The sequence below is a fragment of the Limanda limanda genome, chromosome 22 (genome assembly GCF_963576545.1).
Source record: "Limanda limanda chromosome 22, fLimLim1.1, whole genome shotgun sequence".
NCBI lineage: Eukaryota > Metazoa > Chordata > Actinopteri > Pleuronectiformes > Pleuronectidae > Limanda > Limanda limanda.
Window position 1 is genome coordinate 1,938,093 of NC_083657.1, and position 22,195 is coordinate 1,960,287.

At 45.4% G+C, this 22,195-nt stretch overlaps 2 protein-coding genes across 2 annotated transcripts; both read left to right on the forward strand.

Annotated features, from left to right (window-relative positions):
- Positions 1-12,188: 12,188 nt before the first annotated feature.
- On the forward strand, positions 12,189-17,708 carry LOC132996252 (receptor-interacting serine/threonine-protein kinase 3-like). Its single transcript, XM_061066596.1, has 13 exons — positions 12,189-12,337; positions 12,419-12,587; positions 13,043-13,198; positions 13,546-13,694; positions 13,834-13,883; positions 14,693-14,854; positions 15,029-15,111; positions 15,216-15,279; positions 15,521-15,585; positions 16,574-16,613; positions 16,730-16,905; positions 17,273-17,448; positions 17,567-17,708. Exons 1-13 carry the CDS (start codon positions 12,189-12,191, stop codon positions 17,706-17,708), a joined length of 1,581 nt encoding a protein of 526 aa, XP_060922579.1.
- Positions 17,709-18,246: 538 nt separating this feature from the next.
- Positions 18,247-22,188, forward strand: LOC132996253 (receptor-interacting serine/threonine-protein kinase 3-like). The gene is made up of 9 exons (XM_061066597.1): positions 18,247-18,428; positions 18,510-18,678; positions 19,254-19,409; positions 19,520-19,668; positions 19,826-19,875; positions 20,650-20,811; positions 20,986-21,068; positions 21,266-21,290; positions 22,157-22,188. Exons 1-9 carry the CDS (start codon positions 18,247-18,249, stop codon positions 22,186-22,188), a joined length of 1,008 nt encoding a protein of 335 aa, XP_060922580.1.
- The last annotated feature ends 7 nt before the right edge of the window (positions 22,189-22,195 follow it).

The following is a 22,195-nucleotide window of genomic DNA, read 5'->3' on the forward strand; positions in this document are numbered from 1 at the left end:
CTGGTGAATTAGGATTATGCAAAACATTTCTCATAGACTGCTCCATACACTATGAACTAAACCCCAATGCTTTTCCTTCTAACCGAGCCAAGATTGCCTTTATGATTTCCCACCTTACCGGAAGAGCCAAGGCATGGGCCTCGGCAGAGTGGGCCCGGGATTCGCCAGTTTGCCAATCCCTCACAGACTTTGAAGCGGCGCTGCAGAAAACTTTCGACCCGGTAACGACCGACCGGGAGAAAGCTGGGGAGCTGAGCGGGCTGAGACAGGGCAGCGACTCCGTTTGTGATTACGCTATCCGTTTCCGCACTTTGTCGGCGGAGAGTGGCTGGAATACAACGGCCTTATACGACGTGTTCCTGAAGGGGCTGGCAGCTCCTATCCAAGACCTTCTGGTTCCCTTGGACCTACCCACAGATCTCGACTCACTCATCGCACTCGCAATCCGGACAGACAACAGAACCCGTCAACTCAGGCAGCAACGTCTTCCGAGACCCACAACGATGGAGAGACCCCTACGCACTCAAGCACCAGGATGGTCAACCACCCGTCGATCACCGCCAGAGCATCGTCATCATTCCCATCCGGAAGGAGAGGGAGAGCCCATGCAGCTAGGAAGAGCTCGACTAACACCCGGGGAACGACAGAAACGTCTGCAGGAGGGCCGATGCTTCTACTGCGGTGAACCCGGTCATCTCGTCGCCACCTGCACTGCCAAACGGACCATGGTCGTGAGTGAATTCAAGGTTTCAGGCACCACCTCACGCATTCTCACGACAGTCCAGGTAATGCACCACACCACCACTGAACTCAAGGCGCTCATAGACTCAGGGGCTGATGAAAGCTTGATGGACTGGGAACTAGCAGAACAACTGGGCCTTAGCACAGAACTTTTAGCTAAGCCCATCAGAGCTAAAGCTCTTAATGGACAGGAACTGTTTACTATCACACATATCACAGCACCTCTCAAACTGTGCATTAACCATCACCGGGAAAACATTCGTTTCTATGTATTCAAGTCACCGTCACAGACTCTAATTTTGGGACAGCCATGGTTATTCCGTCACAATCCCCATATAAACTGGAGAACAGGAGAGATCCTGGGCTGGGGAGGGGACTGTGTGAGCAACTGTTTGAACCCCTCAGTTTGGGAGGAGGAAGTTACGAACATTAAATTGATCTCTGTCAATCCAGCCGCAGATCCCAATTACCCGGACCTGAACTCTGTGCCTTCCTGCCACCACCACCTCAAAGAAGTTTTTAACAAAACTAAAGCCCTCTCACTTCCTCCTCACCGACCCTATGATTGTGCCATTGAGCTGATTCCGGGCTCAACCATTCCCAAAGGCCGCCTGTACGCGATTTCTGGGCCAGAGAGGGCAGCCATGCGGGAGTACATCGAAACCTCCCTGAAAGCGGGTCTGATTCGCCCCTCATCATCATCAGCCGGGGCCGGTTTCTTCTTTGTGGGGAAGAAGGATGGCTCCCTAAGACCGTGCATTGACTACAGCCCACTCAATGACATCACTATAAAGAATCGCTATCCACTTCCTCTTATGTCATCCGTGTTTGACCAGCTCCAACAGGCCAAGATCTTCACCAAGTTGGATCTTCGCAACGCCTATCACTTGGTGCGGATCAGAGAAGGTGATGAGTGGAAGACTGGTTTTAATACACCCAGTGGACACTATGAATATAAAGTGATGCCTTTTGGTCTCACAAATGCTCCTGCTGTTTTCCAGGCTATGATAAATGACGTGTTAAGAGACTTTCTTGACCATTTCGTGTATGTTTATTTAGATGACATACTTATCTACTCCTCTGACCTGAAAAAACACCAAGACCATGTAACTCAGGTACTGAAAAGACTGCTAGAAAATAAACTATATGTCAAAGCAGAAAAAAGTGAATTCCATGCCGACACTGTCTCCTTCCTGGGCTTCATCGTAGCCCCTGGAAGTGTGCAGATGGACCCGGCTAAAATAAGCGCTGTGGTGGAGTGGCCTACACCTGATAGCCGCAAAAAGGTTCAGCAGTTCCTTGGGTTTGCTAACTTTTACAGGCGGTTCATCAGAGGCTTCAGCGCAATAGCTTCCCCTCTCCATGCTCTTACCTCCACAAAGGTGCAGTTCCAGTGGTCTCCTGAAGCTGATGCTGCGTTTCGGATCCTCAAGCACCGCTTTACCTCGGCTCCCATCCTCACCCTGCCTGACCCTCAACGACAGTTTGTGGTAGAGGTGGACGCCTCCAATGAAGGAGTCGGGGCCATCCTCTCCCAGCGGTCAGAGCAGGATGGTAAGGTGCATCCTTGTGCCTTCCTGTCACGGCGGCTATCCAAGGCGGAGCGGAACTATGACGTTGGTAACCGGGAGTTGCTGGCGGTCAAACTCGCGCTGGAAGAGTGGAGACACTGGCTCGAGGGTGCTGAACATCCATTCATTGTCTGGACTGATCATAAAAATCTGGAATACATCAAGAAAGCCAAAAGACTCAATTCTCGCCAGGCCAGGTGGGCGCTATTTTTTAACAGATTCTCTTTTTCTCTCTCATACAGGCCGGGGTCCAAGAACGTCAAGCCAGACGCCCTGTCTCGTCTCTTCGACCCCGAACCTGTTGCCAAGGACCCAGAAACGATCCTCCCACTTACCTGTGTGGTTGGAGCACTGACTTGGCAGATAGAAAATGAGGTTAAGCAGGCTAATGGTGAGGTCCCATCACCTAGTGGGTGCCCAGATAATCGTTTGTTTGTCCCAGTTGAATTGCGCCCACAGGTGATCCACTGGGCCCACACCACGCTGCTTTCCTGCCATCCGGGAGTTCGAAGATCGATGTTCGCTATCTCCCGGAGGTTCTGGTGGCCCTCCATGGAACCGGAGGTCCGGGAATACGTAGAGGCTTGTTCGGTCTGTGCCCGAAACAAGACGTCCTCCGGGTCACGCATGGGTCTTTTGCAGCCACTTCCCATCCCCTCCAGACCGTGGTCCGACATCTCGGTAGACTTCGTCACGGGGCTTCCGGTCTCTCAAGGTAACACCACTGTCCTCACAGTGGTGGACAGATTTTCCAAGATGGTTCGATTCATCGCTCTGCCAAAACTGCCCTCCGCCAAAGAAACGGCGGAGATCATGATGAACAATGTTTTTAAGGTTCACGGATTTCCCAAAGACATTGTCTCAGACCGGGGTCCCCAGTTCGTCTCCCGGTTCTGGAGGGAGTTCTGCCGGCTCATCGGAGCTAAGGCCAGCCTGACCTCGGGTTACCTACCGGAGGCCAACGGCCAGACCGAACGCCTAAACCAGCAGCTTGAAACCGGCCTCCGGTGTCTGGTCTCCCAGAATCCCTCGACATGGAGTAAACACCTGGTCTGGGTCGAGTATGCCCACAACCTACTGCCCACCTCGGCCACAGGTATGTCACCATTCAAGTGTGCATTTGGTTACCAGCCCCCTGTTTTCGCAGACAACGAGTTGGAGGTGTCTGTGCCCTCCGCCCATGCCATGGTTCGCCGCTGCCACCGCATCTGGGCAGCCGCCACGCAGGTATTGATTCGCCAAGGGGACAGAGTGAAGAAAACGGCGGACCGCAAGAGACGACCTGCCGCCGCCTACCAGCCAGGACAGAGAGTGTGGCTCTCCGCCAGAGATCTACACCTTAAAGTCCCTTCCAAGAAGCTGGCGCCGCGGTTCGTGGGCCCGTTTCCCATCATCAAGCTCATCGGTCCTGCAGCAGTTCGCCTTCGCTTGCCCCGATCCCTCCGTGTTCACCCCACCTTCCATGTGAGCCGGGTCAAGCCCGTCAAGGAGAGTTTAATGGTTACAGCCGCTACCCCTCCGCCACCCCCAGAAGTGATTGAAGGCGGTCCGGTATACAAGGTCAAGCAGTTGCTGGCGGTTCGCAACAGGGGTCGAGGTAAACAGTATCTGGTGGACTGGGTAGGATATGGTCCTGAGGAGAGGCAGTGGGTTCCGTCTCGTCACATTGTAGACTCTACACTCATTACAGACTTCCACAGGGACCACCCTGACCAGCCTGGGCCGTCAGGAGTCGGCCCTAGGGGGGGGGGGTACTGTCACACCGCGGTGAGGTTTGTCTTGTCTTGGGGTTTTTGTCTCGTAACTTCCTGTTTTATTTTGAAATCCTAACTCTCCTCTCGTTTCAGGTCACTTGCCCTTCCTCATGTGTCACCGGTCTGATTGTCTCTGATTGTTTCCACCTGTTCCCTTCACCCTCATGTGCTTATAGTCTGCGTCTCCCCTTTGTCTTGTGCCGAAGTGTTTCGTTCTTGTTCGTGCACCTAAGCCTTACCCACAGTCATTGTCGTTTTTGCCATAGAGTTTCTTGCTACGCCACGTAAGTTGTTTTCGGTTTCCTCCTTGAGTGTGATTTTTTGTTTGTTAAAGTTTTCCAGTTTAGCTTTGTTTTGTGTTGTTTGTAAACTGTTTTTCTTCCTCCCTTTTGGAGCGATTTATGTTAAGAGAGATTTAGTTAGTTTGTTGAGCCTCCTGTTTAGGTGAGCCTTTTCTTTTGCCCCATTTATTAGTAGTTTGGTTTTCCTCCTTCGGGAGCGCTTTTGATTTCTTGCTCTTTCCATTTGTTTGTCCTCCTTCGGGAGTGGTTTATGTTTAAAAGCCTTTTCTTTTTCTAGTGTATGTTTTGTATTTATTAGGAAGTTCTTTTTCCCAGTTATTGCTTGCCAAGTATTATATTATTATATAGATATAGTTAGTGAGATTTTCATAGCCTTCTTGTTTGTCACTCTGCATTGAGGTTCTGAAATCAATAAAGTGTGCTGGTACGTGATATTCTCTGCTTCTGAGTCCTCATTCCAGTCCAGGCCTGACAGAAGTCATGTCATTTCAAGCCTCACCTGAGTTTTTGTACAATATTTTTGCTGTATGTAAATAAAGCTTTGACTCCACATATACCTTGTTCACATTTGTTCCCTGTACAATATGTTCACCTATAACATCAAGCATCACATGAATGTTTAGTTTTAATTAACTGCAGTGCTTTTGGTAAAGGCTTACTAATAAATAATAATAAATATTAACATATACATTTTTATTATTAATATTGTGTGGGAGGGCCTTACCCCACGTGCGGAATGCTGTGACCCCAAGTGTGCACTGCAATGACCCATAAGGTGACCAATAGCAACACTTCTACCAACCAATCACGAGTGACATTAGTTTCAAGGGTCTGTGGTATCCTCCAATGGTGAGTAGAGAGAGGTTCTAGCCAGCGGCTGGACTCCGATTCATATGCTAATTAGATCACACGTCGCGATCGGTCCGCGCGGCGGAGCGAGCCCCCCCGCGGCTCTCTCCTTTGTTCTCCATATCCCCCTTAAGGTCCGCAAACGCCGATAGACCCAGCTTATTGTCACTGGCGAACGCCGAGGTAACATCATGGAAACAGTTGGTTACAGCAGGGGATTAGGCCTGTCCGTAGAGGTTCACTGTGACAATAATACTGCTTTTCGTCTAGTGATCTCCACCACCTCGTTCACCTTTGTTGTGCTATCTAAAAACATAATGGCCCCGTTCATCCGGGAGGCCGACATGACTGAGTCACAGCCGACCACCCCCCCCCACAGCCAGCGCAGCCTCTGCCACACTGCATGCCACTGCGGGGATCGGCTTAATGGCATGTCGGCGAGTCAGACTCTCAAAGTCTGCTGCCACTGCTGCTGCCAAAGGCATGCTGCCTGTTAGCACACACGCACCCACACTCACACACTCACTCGGCAAACTACTCTAAACTCTCTAAACAGAAAAAAAAACAACAGCTAGACAACTAAAGACGAAACAAATAAACATACACCTAAATGATAAAGCTCAGTAAAGTTGAACTTAACCCCACAATATCTTTCACACTCACACACAGCTCTCAGCTCCATGCTCACTCCGCCATGACAGAGACAGAGAGAGAGAGACAGAGAGACAGAGAGACAGAGAGACAGAGAGAGAGAGAGAGAGAGAGAGAGAGAGACATTTTTTTGATTTTTGAAAAAATAACTTTATTAGGTACTATTTTTCAAAACAATACACATTGAAACACATAATAAGTTATTTTAAAATACACATTTGGCCATAAATTCCTCTTCCTGGTTATATACACGGCCATCTTAGCCTGCCCTAAAACAAAGTTTAAAAGCTGGCTTTTGTATTTTTGTTGGCGAGTGTATTTAAAACCATAAATTAAACCCTGCTTGTTGAAAACCTCTTTAAAACTGGTAAAAACAACATGTAAAAACAGAAACAAACCAGAGAGACGGTGACACTCATAAAAACAGTGAAAGAGAGTTTCCTTTACACCACAAAATGGGCATTTGTCTTCCACTGTGTTCTTGATTATTGATAAGAAAGTGTTCACCGCCATGATGCCGTGGAGCAACCTCCACTGGAGGTCTCCGTGTCTCTTGCTCAGTGGAGGTTTATACAACGACCTCCACTCAGGTCCGGTTTCCTGGGCTCCAGCAAAGTAGCTCCTCCAAGGAGTGTCTCTCCGTCCGTCCAGTTTTTTAATGTTAAGTGTTTTTACCAATAGTCTGTATAGATTTTTTCCCGAAGCTCCCTCCAGGGAGACCGGGCAAGCCGGCTGTATCAGAGGTCCAGAACATTCCTTTAAATCCAGTGCCAGAAAAGTGGCGGGGAAAGGGTCCTCAACATTGGGAGAAATGGACCCATCTTTAAAGGAGTTTAAAAGCAAGATGTCTTGATCTGTGAGTCTTGTCGTCCAGTGGTCCAGCACCCTCTTCATAGTTCGCTCTGATCTGGTCCCCAGTTTGTTGGTCAGCCCTGTGGGATCTTCTAGTTCAGGACCAGTTAGCTCCACCACCTGGCCCAGCGTAGAGATCCCGGCAGCCTGCAGCAGTCTGGAGAGGGTGCCTTGTGCCCAGCGGGGGGGATCTAGAATGGTCCCATACAGGACAGGCTCTTGCAGCAGCCAGTGCAGGGAGTCCCCCTGTAACCTTCGCTCTTTTTTTAAAAGGTTCCAGACTTTAAACACACTCTTATAAAAACCAGGAAGAGATGGTGAGACTGTGTTGTTATCGCTCATTAAAAACAGGCTAAAGTCCAGACCTAGGCTGTTAAAATGTTACGGGATGCACCGGGATAGAGGTCTCCACAGAGCGTCCCTTGGCCCGGTCAGTAATCTTTGGACGAACTGAAGGCGGAAGGCAGTGCCTCTGCTGGCCAGGTGGACCAGGCCCTGCCCCCCCCCCCTCCGTAGGAAGGAAAAGGACACTCTGTGGGATCCAGTGCATCCTGCCCCAAAAGAAATCTATTAAAACCCGTTGTGCCTCTGCCAGGAGAGAAGGTGGAGGATCAACACAGGCCAGCCGGTGCCACAGGGTAGATGAGACCAGGTTATTTATAATTAATGTCCGTCCTCTGTACGACATTTTTGGCAACAGCCACTTCCATTTTTTTAATCTACCATTAACCTTTTGAAGGACATTGTCCCAATGCTTCGTCATGTGGGTCTCAGCTCCCAGGAAGACTCCAAGGTATTGGAGTCCTCCTTTCTTCCAGGCCAGACCTCCAGGCAACCTGAGCCGATCCCCCAGCTTCTCTCCAACCATCAGAGCCTCGCTCTTCCCCAGTTCACCTTTGCAGAAGAGATCAAATTAAAATCATTTACAGTATCAGATAAAAAATCGATGTCTTTTTGTGCATTTACAAGAACAATAAGATCATCTGCATACACAGATAATTTAAAAGATACACTGCACCGGGGGAAACACACGCCTTTTAAAACCTTCCTTAACCTATGGAGCAGAGGCTCGATGGCCAGAGAGTACAACATCCCAGAGAGAGAGCAGCCCTGCCTCACCCCTCTGTTAATGTCAAAAGGAGCACTCAGCCCCCCGTTTATTTTAAGAACACTCGCAATGTCTGTATAGAAAACCCGGATCATGGCTATAAAGCCTGGGTTGAACCCAAAAGCAGCCAAGGTCTGCCATAAGTACTGGTGTTCAACCCGGTCAAAAGCCTTCTCCTGGTCTATGGAAATAAGACCAGTCTCTATTGCCAATGAACTGGAGAGGTCCAAAACATCTCGAATCAAAGTGACATTGTCACTTATGAGCCTGCCGGGCACACAGTAAGTCTGGTCAGGGTGGATGACGGACGCCATTACCTCCCTTAGTCTGAGGGCCAGAGCTTTGGACAGGATTTTGTAATCCGTGCACAACAAAGAGACCGGCCTCCAGTTCTTTAGCTCTTGTAGGTCTCCCTTCTTCGGCAGCAGGGTGATGACGGCCCTCCTGCAGCTCAGAGGTAGCCTTCCGTTCTGTAAACTGTCATTTACTACCTCTAGCAGATCTTGTCCTACGATTTCCCAGAATGACTTAAAGAAATCAGCAGGAAGGCCGTCTATCCCCGGAGCTTTGCCGCTCTGCAGGCTCATGGTGGCTCTGTGCAGCTCTTCCTTTGTAATTTGTGCGGCTAGCTCCGTGTTGTTGCTCCTGCTTACCTGAGGGAGACCATTCAGAAAGCTGCTGTGCACATCTGGATTACTTGACCACTCACTCTTAAAGAGGTCTCTATAGAAACCGGTAGCACACTTCCTGATCTCAGACACGTCTGAGACTTCAGAGCCGCTACCCGTTCGTAAACAGTGAATGGTCTTCCTTTGCCCATTTTTCTGCTCCAGACCAAAGAAGAACTGGGAGGGGGCATCCATCTGCGAGATGTTCATAAACCGGGACCTGACCAGAGCTCCCTGTGCTGAGACGCCCAGCAGGTTGGCTATAGCCAGCTGTTTGGTCTTGAGGGAATCTAAATGCCCTTGATTTCCTGTAGAAGCTACTAAAGATTGTAATTCTTCTACCTGTCTCTCCAGATCTCTCATTGTCCAGTTAAATCTCTGCTGACATTGCGAGTGAGAGACAGACAGGCAGACAGACAGACAGAGAGATTTTTTGATTTTTCACAAAAACCTTTATTTTCATTTTCTTCATTTTACAAAACACTTGCTTGTATTATAATTTAAATAAATAAACAAAGAGTGCTGATGTTAATAAAAACTCAGTCTGTTAAAACACTTTTCAAAACACCTGCATACAGTATTATTCATTACATACACAAAAAAAAATGATGTTGTAAAAAACTCAGTCTGCTAAAAAGTGTGGAAAAGGAATGAGCTCATTGTGGGTGACGGTGCAGAGGATGTCGTTGAAACATTAAAAACCACAGTTAAACGATAAAAGGTTGGGCTGGGTCCAAGTTCTCCCCCCCTCCGGGACCACACAGTAGGGGGTCTGTGGTTCAGTCCGGTCTGGTGGATGCTTTCGACACAGTTCATGTTGATCGTTTGTTTGTGTTCGTTTGTTTCTGTTAGTAGGGGGCCGGTCTTTTCCCCCAGGCCTGGGCTCAGGATGGTTTCCCGCTCTGCAGTGTCTCTTTCGGTCTCCCCCATCTGGTCGGCCCTCAGGAGGTCCCTCTCATGTGTGGAGAGCCTCTGGGTCCAGAGCTTCTGGATCCTCTCGGCCACCAGGGTGGACTGCAGCCCCAGCAGGGAGCCCAGGGCCTGGGAGCTGGTGAGTACCGGCCCCACAGCATCCACCAGCCGCTGTAAAGTCTCCGCTCTTGCACCGTTCACGTTTAAAACAGAAAACAATAAATTAATTAAAACACACATTGCTGTCCTTTCCATCACGAGTTAGTTGGCGTTTGGCTCTGAGCACCAGCTTCTTAAGTCTAAAAACTTCCTGGTCTGTGAGGCCAGACTCCTCCCTCTGGCTCATGTGGAGTCTGGCCGAGGAAATAAAAAGACCGAGATCTGGGAAGTGTTCTTCAAGTTTCAGCTGTTGATTTTTTGTGTGTTGTAAAAAGGATTTAAATTTATCTACTGTGAACATTTTCCTTTTCTGACTGCTGTTAAAAAGTGGAACGTCGCTGCTGTCAGACACACACTCATTCTCACACTCACTCACATCACTCTCCATTCTGATACTCTTTGCTTCGTTTAAAACCGTCCTGGTGAACCTCCTGCGCTTTACTGATATCTTTGATTTGACTGCTTCTTCCTCCATCTCCTCCTCCTCCTCCACCTGTTCACTCCACGTCATCCTGCATTCACCTGTTTCTCCTCCTTTTTCTAAACTGTCCCCTCCATCCTGCTCTGACCTCTTCTCCACCTGTTTTCTACTTACACCACCCTCCTCTTCCCCTTTACCTCCCACCTCCCTTTCCTCACCCACCACATCCCCCCCAACACCCGGTGTATTCACTGTACTCACCCCTTGTGTTGGCTCGGTCACAGCCTTGATTCTCCGCGCTGGTGTTGGCGGAGAAGCCCGTGGAGCTGCTGTTGGCCCCGGGACACGGGGGTCGGCCCCGCGGGGACCGGCTCCCCGGAGGGACCGGCCGGCACCGCGGGGCGGGCGACCGGCTCCCCGGGGGGACCGGCCGCCGCGGAGCGGGGGCCCGCCGCTCCGGTACCGGAGGAGGAGCAGCGGGGGCTCCCGCCCCAGCGCTCGCAGCCGCCTCAGGACCGGGCGGAGCCGGGTCACTCCGCCTCGGACAGGATCTCACCTTGTGTCCCTCCTCTCCGCACCCGAAGCACTTCATCACCGCTGTTGTTGCGAAAATCACGTAATCATAATCATCTACTTTAACGTGGAAGCAGAGGTTGAGCTCCTCGTTCCGGTTGTTCAGTATCATATAGACCTGTCTGCGGTGAGACACTACGTGTTTCAGTAATGGAGACTTACATCCAGATAACAACTTCCGTATGGGGGACGCTACCTTCCCGTACCTGGACAGCTCTTTACTGAGGAACTCATCGGTGATGAACGGAGGGACATTGGACAGGACCACCTTGGTAGCGGGCTGGGACAAAGGCAGCACCTGTACAAAACAACCGTTCACGGTGATCCCTGTCTCGACCACGGAGTTCACCTTCTCCACCCGGTCCAGGAACACGACCACGGCGCTGTTCATCAAAGCGGCCGACACCACGCCGCTGTGACCCACCTGCCCCCCCACAGCGAGCCCGATGCTCTCCACGCTGCAGGGGGGGGGGTTGCAGGGGAAACTCACACAGATCTTAACCCTGTGCTTCCTTGTCAGTGATTTAAAATTCCCGCTGGCCATGGCGGCAGCCACGCCACCAGCCAGACGCTGGTGAGGGGAAAACACCCATGGATCTGAGTCACTCTCTCTTACTTCTGCTTTAATCTGTTCACATGTAGCTGCTGAGTGAGAGAGAGAGAGAGAGTCACTGGGCGAGCAGGAGGGTTTTCTCAACGAGGGTGAGTGCTTTCCTTGTTCTTAACAAATCATATTCATATTCTTATCAGTGTTTTGTGTCTGCGGCTTTGATCTGATCAGGGAATCAAACTGTGAGGTAGTTTCCATCTCTAATGTTGTGTTTCTTACTTGACTCATTATCACAAGCGATGTGAATCTGCTGTTTAACCAAAGGTTCAGATTTAAATATTCTTGTTTCTTTAACGTTTTAAACCAAACGTGTAAAAAGCTTTATTGTCGAGGCGTGGACTAAAGCCAGGTAGCCTCGTCTGTGATGTTGTATAATATTAACATTCAATACAGCAACTGGAAGTACTTGTGAACGCTTCGAGTGGTTGAACAGGAGTTACTGGTATTCATTCCACCAACAAGCTCTGACTCGCCTGACGCCTTTTGGATCGGTGTTGCCGTTCATTAGAGTAAAGAATATTGTGTTCCTGCTCTATCGGCTGTATGTTCTGTTTGTGTAAACATTCGCATCCTCCAAACAAATCAACTCCTTTCTATCTGCCTGTCAGAAGCAGCTGCTTGAATTATTTCTAAGGCGTACGTCACAGTTTTCTTATAATTTTCTGGTTCCGGGTCTAGACCTTAAGGATTTCCTGTTCTCTGTGTTTCTTAGCTTTTAGACTGTCGTTCACAGCTTAGTTAGGCATCAGCTCGAGGAAGTTTCCATGGGCCTCTTTTAGTTAACTAAGTTCTTTTCCTTTCATAAACAGAAAGAGAGTTATCGAGAAATAATCCAATTATCCAATAAAGAAATACAAATCCCCCAAACACATTTTTAAAGTTTCCATATTGGAGATAAACTTTGACTTTAATCGAGTAGAAAGGATTTCAATGACCTGCTTCCCTCGGTGTTACCTCCCTTCCAACATATTCTACAGAATTACAATCGACCTTCAAGGAGTTCCTCCTCCAGTGAACATGGCTCTGCCAACTCCAGTATTGATCAAAGACTCCGACCTCACGGACTGGGTTTCGATCGGCTCTGGGGGGTTTGGAGAAATCTACAAAGCCAAGCATCCGCTGTGGGACTACGACGTGGCCATTAAGCTGCTTCATAACGATGGCGGGTGAGTAGCTACAGAAGATTTTCTGTTTTCTGCAAGTGACAATAAGTGAGATTTACTGACGTGACACACATACACACACAGGACCCGGTCATCTTTGATGCGGGAGGTCAAAATGATGCGTCGAGGAAGAAGCGAGTATGTTATGCAGGTCCTCGGCGTCTTCATTGGTCAATCGCCGAAATCTGGATCATCAGAACAGCTGGGTCTGGTCCTGAAGTACATGGAGAAAGGATCTCTGGAGTCTCTACAGGTAACACACTCCTTCAGTCATGTCAGTGTGTGTGTGGCTCAGTAGAAACATCAGTTGATCCGTCACCTGACTGAAGCTCTCAACTAGCAAGTGGATTGACACTAATGCACCTTGACACTGGTTTTACAGCCGACAACAAATCAAACAAAAAATAAGATCCTTTTTCTCACTGAGCTTCATCGTTCCCCATCTTGGGTTGTCATGATATTTGGTCAGAATGTTCAGAGGACGAGTCCTACTAAGTCAGATCATCACGTGAGTTCACTGTTACCTGGTGAATCTTCTCCACGTGGACTTGTGATGGTTCCACGAGGATGAATCTTGCACTGCAGGACGATCCCAGAGTTTACTTCCATTCGTGAAGTTATGTTTTCACCTGTTGTGCGTAATCCTGCTGACTCATTGTTATCAGAGGCTGAACCCAGTTGTCTTTATTCCTCACATTTTGTGAACAGAAAACTTTCGACAGAGTTCAACAGTTACCGCTGGTCTTCAGGCTGGCTCACCAGGTGGCTCTGGGGATAAACTTCCTCCACACCCTCTCCCCTCCCATCCTCCACCTGGACCTGAAGCCCAGCAACGTGCTGCTGGACTCGGATCTCAATGTCAAGGTGAATGAGAGGTTCACTTGATATTGTAATGGGATGTGGGAAACTTAATGATATGAGCGAGACAATAAACGTTTATTACTGAAAAGGTTGCGAAAGAGTTTGACAAACTTCAGGCCTCACTGGAGACATGTTTAGTTGTTTCAGTTCTTCTAGTGTGTTGTTTAGGTTTCTAGTGAATATAAAAGTTCTAAAAAGATGAAAAACCCAAAGTTAGTAGTAAAGGCAGCTCCTGAACCTCCAGAAACATCTAATACGTTTAATTTTCTGCAAAATAACTTATATGCTGTAATTTGCATCTGTTATTGTCCCAATGCTAATTGTGTCCCTCACTGCTCCTTCTTCTCCAGCTCACAGATTTTGGCCTTTCTCAGGCTAGTCAGACTCAGGCTCAGGTTTCCAAGAAGGATTTTGGAGACGGGGAAGGGACGATCAACTACATGCCACCGGAGGCTTTTGACTTAAATTACAAACCTTCACGAGCCTTTGATATCTACAGGTACGAGAACCAGGCTTGAATAACTGTTTAATTTGTTGTGTTACTTTAAGGAGACGTGTTATTACTTGAAATGTTTGCATGCTCTAATGTTCAGAAAACAATTGATTGACGATTGAGCATTAATTCTACTTCTCTTCAGCTATGGTATCCTGCTGTGGTCCATCGCCACAGGGGAACAGCCGTATCCATGTAATTGATGATTTACTCTTTCATAGCTTCTCTCTCATCCTTTGTATTCTCTGTGTGTGTCATTGAGCCACATGCTGCCAGGACGGCAGAGTTTCATGTGTGTGAACCACGCCCACCACTTGTAGTTCTGAAAAACAACAGTCGTGTCTGTTCAATTTGGATTTTAGCAGAAACTGATCCGAGGATATTATCTAAATAAAAAGGGTCGAGTTAATGTTAGTGATCTTATCAGAGCTGGAATTATTAGTTTGTGATTCGACCTACAGAAAAATAATCTGCAGCGGTTTTGATGTTTATCACCTAAATTACATTTAAAGGGAAAAAAAATTATTTGTGATGACGTGCCGCTATTTTCAGTCTTATTTTATTCAAAATTCAATACACATATATTCTTGATATTAACTACTTTTTGAAAAAATCTAACTAATTAGATCAAATTTATTTAATTGGGGGGTTTAAATCTCTACATCTTTTAAAATTCATCATTTGTAGAAAAATTAAGTGTCTTCATTATTAGACACTCTCTATTCTACCACAAGGGGGTGCCAAAGTTTAGAGTAAAAAAATGATCCTATATCAGGATGAACTAAAATGCAGATGTTGTCGTCTGGTCTATCAGGCGTGTTTATTCTGTTGTTAAAATTTGGTCAATGCAGCTTTAATACAAGAATTAGGATTCGATTTTTTTTTTATTCTAAACTTTATCAAATCACATTCTACATTAAAGTGTCGACTCTTAAAACATTTCATCTAATCTCAACAGGACACAGTCATCACAACCTCTTTTTATAATCTCCCCCCTGCTCTAGATGCAACCCCCAGCCACGTGCTGCTCCTGATCCCCAGGGGACAACGACCATCACTGGACGAGCTCAGCATCCGGGCTGCAGACCAGGCGGAGCTGAGAGGACTGATGGAGCTCATGGAAAAATGCTGGAGGGGGAAGCCCACCAAAAGACCCTCATCCTTGGGTGAGAAGAGCACTTTATCTAGCCTGGGAAAGCTACTGAGCATAACACAAATAATACAATATATTTAACGTGCACTTTGACGTTTTAGTGTGGGTGGGAACTTTGGGATTAACAAACACAGACAAACACTAAACCTTTCCTCGTTTGTGCTCTAACATGAAATCTTTCTGGCAGATTGTACAAAGATCACAGAGAAACTGTATCAGACGCAGAAACGTGGAATTATTGATGCCGTCCATGAAGTGCTGAAGAAACTGGTAAATATCAAATATCTCCACAAACGTGTCACGCTGACGCTGCACAACATTAACATGACTCATCAAAACCACTTGAGACTGATCCGTCACTTCCTGTTTTGCAGGAGCAGAGGGAACAAGACAAACTGACGGAGGATCTTCAGTGGCTTCGCGTCACTCTGGCCAAAGGTTTCACAAATTCTTTCACTTTCACAAGATGATTTTTTATCCACTTTTCTGAAACGAGAGTTGGATGAAACACTTTGAGCAGAACCCAGCTGCTGACTTTAGCTTCACATGTGCAGAGGAAACTCGATCTTTTCATCCCACTGCAGAAGATAATGAATCTCTTCCTTTGAGTTTGATCAAAATTATGATCATTATTCACATTGTTATTATAAACCTCTCTGAATCCATCTTTTCCTTCCAGGTCCTCCTAGAGATGAAGCGATGAAGAATCAGGATCATGTGAAGACGGGACCTCCGCCCGTTCAGGTGAGAAACAATATGAAGAGATATTAGATATGATCAGAGTTCAGACCCTTGCTGCATCGTTCGGTTCCTCACTGGAGGAAATTACTTTATTTCCTATAAATCATGAAGTGACTCACTGGTCTCTGAGGTATTTTAATGGTTTCCCTTTGCCACAGATTAGTCAATACTGTGATGTTTCTTCACGACGTGTGTTTTTGCTGCTTCAGGGAAATATTACATGCATCACTTCCTGCTGCACCACATTGAGTTTGTGTCAAGTTCAATCAGAGAAGGAATTTATATAGAAATTAAGATTATATATGTATATACACACATCAACAATCGAATGATTACTTTTTTCTTATTTTGTATATCGTATTGGATCAAAATACATAAATCGTAATGTATCAATTTGCTTGTAAATATATCATATATTAATGTGCATATATATTTAATTTATGTCATACTATTACATACATATCACGCTGAATATTACATGTTTTAAATTCAATAACCTATACATTTTTTGCGAAACAAGGATTTTTCCTTCTGATTCTTTGATTGTATTTTGCTAAAACTTACAAATTAATTACTTTTCCTTTCTTAGTATTGTTAAAGTGATTATGTGGCATTTTTTATTTAATTGAAGTATTTAACAACTCAACGATGAAAAGGATGAAGTCCCCACATACATGGCTCCAATCAGCTCTAATACAACGGAGGACAATCTGTGTTTTTTAAAATATGTATTTTCTATGTTTTGATTTGCAGGAATAGTTTTATTCTCAGTGTGTCTTTTAAAACACAAGTTCATGTACGTTACCGTCGGCTGAGTTTTAATTATCAGAAGTAAACATCTCATTAAGGGACGAGCATGTATATTTCTCAGTAGAAAACCAATCTATTAAAACATGCAACTGGTCGTTTTAGTGTTTAATGGTTGAGTGGTTCATCGTAAACAACTAATAAATAATTAACTAAGTAAAATAATTACTTCCTTTTGTTGCAGGAAGTGGCCCCCGAGAGGATCTCAAATCAAAGGGTCAAAGGTAAACAGGAAGTTGGCGTTGCAGCTGGAGGGGGAACTTTGGTTTAAGGTCACGATCAAGACAAACAAATCATCTACCACAGCTTCAGGTTTTCACATTCGTGTGTTCCCTCTCAGACCCGCCGGCCTCCCGACAAGCAAACGTGTGTGATGGTGACTCGACCCGCTCGTCCACAGACGACCATAAACCCAAAGCTTCCTCCCTTCATCCCATCGGTGAATCTCCGACGCCTCCTTCCACCACGAGGTCACCTCAGGCCAGCGCAGCTAAGAATCCCCCTCAACCGTTCCAGGTAGATTTAAGAAATTACCACAATGTCTCCAAACTTAAGAAAACACATTTATCATTAATCACATGCATCAGAGAATGAATAACCAATCACAGAAGAGAAGTGACCCTACGTCTTCTATATCGTGTTTTCACACACTTTATTCAGTACATTATTACGCAAAACATGTATAATTATAAAGATAATTTTATTTGTGAGAAATATTTGTATATCCAGGAAGAATTACAGAAATGTGAATGAAATACTTATATATTTTGTATATCAGTATTAGACATTTTCAACTATCCGTTTAAAGCCTGGTCACAGTTTTAGTCGTATCTCTTCTCTACTTTGAACTCATTTGGTTCGTTTGTTGTTTTTACATCTGCAGCGTCAGCTTTCCAGCCCGACTCCTTCTACGATACAACCGACACCTTATGTCTGCAACCACTGCGGCAACGAAAACACCCTGTACATCTACTTGGAGCCATCAGAGAGGAAGCAACAACCAACAGCGCCCTCTCCTGTCAACCCCCCATCACCGCATCCAGGAAGCAGCAAGAACAGGTGAGGACGTTCACTTCTGAACACGATTCAGATTTGGTGACATGCAGGCTTTTAAATTTAGGTTTTGGTATTTCTGTATGTTTATTCAGCTTCTTTTGTTTTGAAAATGTTTCACCAGTCAGAAACGCATCACACCTCTCTTTAGCCGCGTCAGCAAAAAACAGGAGCCAAGTCCGATCATGTGGTTTTTAACGAGCTGTAGTCAGCAGATATCCCCGGTGGCAGCGCCGGGCACCATCAGGCACAAAAACACGACTTAACGCCAGAAGGACCGTGAGTCACAGGCCGAGTTACAATCTGACCTGTTCCCAACAGTTGGGACCAGACATAAGAAAACAAGATCAGTCGAAAAGTAAAGAATAGAATCATTTTTCGAGATCAAATTCAAACTTATAAGAATAATTCAAAACTACTGCAGTGAGCACGTATGACTATCAGGATTTGATAATTTCATTGGTTCAAGAAGTATCTCAAGCACTCGTCCAGTCTGCAATAACCTGAACAATAAACTGCCTCAGGTGCCGTATTGTGTGTGAATGTGAAGATTGGTCGATAGGACAAGAAAATAGCTGTCATTCAGCAAATTTGAGTGTTAATAGTGATTGAGAAATTTCACATCCTCATGTGGAATAAACTGGTCCAATCCCCCAAATGCTGGTGAGCAGCGACATTTATAAAGTTTCCTTTTTGGAGATAAACTCTGGTTTGAATCGAACCCAGACGTTCAGAGTGGAAATGATTTAAATGACCTGCTTCCCTCTGTGTTACCTCCCTTCCAACATATTCTATAGAATTACAATGGACCCAGAAGGAGTTCCTCCTCCAGTGAACATGGCTCTGCCAGATCCAGTGATCATTGAAGACTCCAGCCTCACGGACTGGGTTTCAATCGGCGCCGGGGGGTTTGGAGATATCTACAAAGCCAGGCATAAAGGATGGTGCCTAGACGTGGCCATTAAGCTGCTTCATAACGATGACGGGTGAGTAGCTACAGAAGATTTTCTGTTTTCTGCAAGTGAAAATAAGTGAGATTTACTGACGTGACACACATACACACACAGGACCAGTTCATCTTTGTGGCGGGAGGTCGACATGATGCGTCAAGGAAGCAGCGAGTATGTTATGCAGGTCCTCGGCGTCTTCAGGGGTCGACCCCAGGACTCTGGACCCTCAGCCCAGCTGGGTCTGGTCATGAAGTACATGGAGAACGGATCTCTGGACTCTCTACAGGTAACACACTCCTTCAGTCATGTCAGTGTGTGTGTGGCTCAGTAGAAACATCTGTTGATCCATCACCCGACTGAAGCTCTTAGCTAGCGAGTGGATTGAAACTAATGCACCTTGACACTGGTTTTCCAGCCAACAAATCAAACAAAGAAGAAGATAATTTCTCTCCCCATGTTGTCGGCATTTGTTTGTTTTGGAAAAATGTTGGGTTGTCATGATATTTGGTCCAAATGTTCAGAGGACGAGTCCTACTTAGTCAGATTATCACGTGAGTTCACTGTTACCTGGTGAATCTTCTCCACGTGGACTTGTGATGGTTCCATGAGGATGAATCTTGCTCTGCAGGACGATCCCAGCGTTTACTTTCATTTGTTCCATTCCATTTTCACCTGTGTCTGTTTGTTGCTTTTTCTTTTCAGCAGGATTACGCAAATACGCCTAAACGGAGGTTTTGCTTAATCCTGTGGACTCGTTGTTATCAGAGGCTGAACCAAGATCAACCTCCATCTTTATCTATACAGTAGCTGAGATACATAGTGTGAACCCAGTTGTCCTTATTCCTCACATTTTGTGAACAGAAAACGTTAGACGGAGTTCAACAGTTACCGCTGGTCTTAAGGCTGGCTCACCAGGTGGCTCTGGGGATAAACTTCCTCCACAGCCTCTCCAAAGCTCTCCTCCACCGTAACCTGAAGCCCAGCAACGTGCTGCTGGACTCAGATCTCAATGTCAAGGTGAGTGCGAGGCTCACTTGATATTTTTATGGGATGTTTTTTATGGAGACTTGATGATATGAGCGAGACAATAATGCTACTTTTGTCCCTCACTGCCCCTTCTTCTCCAGCTCACAGGTTTTGGCCTTTCTAAGCCTAGTCAGACTCAGACTCTGGTTTCCGAGACGGATTTGGAAGACGGGGGAGGGACGATCAACTACATGCCACCGGAGGCTTTTGACTTAAATTACAAACCTTCACGAGCCTTTGATATCTACAGGTACGAGAGCAGTGAACCAGGCTTTGTGGAACTTTAAGGGAGACGTGTTATGCTCATATTCAGGTTTTAATTAGTGTTATTACTTGAAATGTTTTCATGCTCTTATGTTCAGAAAACAATTGATTGACGATTGAGTATTAATTCTACTTCTCTTCAGCTATGGTATCCTGCTGTGGTCCATCGCCACAGGGAAACATCCGTATCCATGTAAGTGAGGATTTGCTCTTTCATAGCTTCTCTCATCCTGTGTATTCTCTGTGTGTGTCATTGAGCCACATGCTGCCAGGACGACAGGATTTCACGTGTGTGAACCACGCCCACCACTTGTAGTTCTGAAAAACAACAGTCGTGCCTGTTCAATTTGGATCTTTAGCCGAATCTGATCCGAGGAAAATATCTAAATAAAAAGGGTCGAGTTAATGTTAGTGATCTTATCAGAGGTGGAATTATTAGTTTGTGATTCGACCTACAGAAAAATAATCAGCTGCTGTTTTGATGATGATTAATCTGTTAAATTACATTTAAAGGAAAAAAAAAATCATTTGTGAGGACGTGCTGCTATTTTCAGTCTTATTTTATTCAAAATACAATACACATATATTCTTGATATTAACTACTATTTGAACAAAACAAACTAATTACACCAAATTTATTTAATTTAGGGGTTTAAATCTCTACATCTTTCAAAATTATCTTAATTATTACACAATTTATTCTACCACAAGGGGGTGCCAGTGTTTAGAGTAAAAAAATGATTCTATATCAGGATGAACTAAAATTCAGATTTTCTCATCTGGTCTATCAGGCGTGTTTATTCTGTTATTATTTGGTCAATGCAGCTTTAATTCAATTCGATTATTTTTATTCTTAACTTTATTCAATTACATTCCACATTTAAGTGTTGAATCTTAAAACATTTCATCTAATCTCAACAGGACACAGTCATCACAACCTGTTTTTATAATCTCCCCCCTGCTCTAGATGCAACTCCCAGCGTTGTGATGTTCCAGATCCCCAGGGGACAACGACCATCTCTGGACGAGCTCAGCATCCGGGCTGCAGACCAGGCAGAGCTGAGGGGACTGATGGAGCTCATGATAAGATGCTGGGGGGGGAATCCCACCCAAAGACCCTCATCCTTGGGTGAGAAGAGCACTTCATTTAGCCTGGGAAAGCTACTGAGCATAATACAAATAATACAATATATTTAACGTGTACTTTCACGTTTTAGTTTGGGTGGGAACTTGGGGATTAACAAACACAGACAAATACTAAACCTTTACTCGTTTGTGCTCTAACATGAAATATTTCTGGCAGATTGTACAAAGATCACAGAGAAACTGTATCTGATGCAGAAACGTGGAATTAATGATGCCGTCCATGAAGTGCTGAAGAATGTGGTAAATATCGAATATCTCCACAAACGTGTCACGCTGACGCTGCACAACATTAACATGACTCATCAAAACTTGAGACTGATCCGTCACTTCCTGTTTCACAGGAGCAGAATGAACGAGACAGAGAGGAGAGTTTCTCTCGCTTCTCTGATGACTCAGGTTTTACAATGAGTATGTGACTGCGTCTACAAAATGTGTAGATGATCTCTGAAATCGAGATTCACAGTGAGGTCACCTGCTTTCGGGCTTTGTAGAGAACATGGCTGTCAGTCGCTGCAACCTCCAACTTCATTTCCATTTTAGTTTGATTTGATTCTCAACATTATATCTTTATTCTTGACATTTCCGCTCTAGTATCATTATCAGTATTTCGTCTTTATTCTCAACTTTATTCTTAACAGATGAATCAACCGTACAGGACACGTGTGATGGTTGATGGAAATCTCACGCTCAGTCTTTTCCCAGATGGAATCTCCAGCTCTTTAGTGGAACAGAGGTTTTGCTACAAGCCACGTTCATCTGCACTGAAATACAGAATTGGATCAACATATTTCTGCATTGGTATCAATTTGGTTTCTTTTAACTCTTTTGGGTCTTTTTGTGGATTTATTTGTACCCAGTTAAAGTTTGTATTTGTTTTTTTTTCAAATGTTCATTTTAAATCAAAATTCTATGAAAATCATAAACCAGTTTGAATCCATCATAAGTGTGTTAGACATCCAGTATTTTGTGATTAATGTAATAGCGGATTTGAATACTTGACAGAATGGTCCTCTAAATGAACTTGAAATGAAAGATATCTAGACTATAAACAGTCGTAAAAACCGTCTTTGTAATTAATAACTGGAGTTTCTGGGTTTCTGCAACTGTTGTATCACAACTGTTTTTTTTCTGTGGAGTTTATTACTCACATGAACCCGATTCTTCGCATAAATACTCCAAACTAATTTCTCATACATTCAGTTGTCACAAATAAAAAATAATCAACTAAACGACAGATGAATTCATGTGGATGAATATCTAAAGCTGCAATTATATTCTACTGAACTTTTATTGTTGAGTCCATCTCTGTTGTTGTGTGGGTTTTTCAGTTTTCTACATGGATATCGACCTGGTTCCATGAGAGGGAA

Bases quoted from the DNA above. Each gene is read 5' to 3' on its own strand.
- LOC132996252 (XM_061066596.1), top strand. From the start codon at position 12,189: ATGGCTCTGCCAACTCCAGTATTGATCAAAGACTCCGACCTCACGGAC. The intron at 12,338-12,418 runs GTGAGTAGCTAC...ATACACACACAG, and splicing joins CTGCTTCATAACGATGGCGG to GACCCGGTCATCTTTGATGC. The intron at 15,112-15,215 runs GTAAATATCAAA...CCTGTTTTGCAG, and splicing joins ATGAAGTGCTGAAGAAACTG to GAGCAGAGGGAACAAGACAA.
- LOC132996253 (XM_061066597.1), top strand. From the start codon at position 18,247: ATGGACCCAGAAGGAGTTCCTCCTCCAGTGAACATGGCTCTGCCAGAT. The intron at 18,429-18,509 runs GTGAGTAGCTAC...ATACACACACAG, and splicing joins CTGCTTCATAACGATGACGG to GACCAGTTCATCTTTGTGGC. The intron at 21,069-21,265 runs GTAAATATCGAA...CAAAATGTGTAG, and splicing joins ATGAAGTGCTGAAGAATGTG to ATGATCTCTGAAATCGAGAT.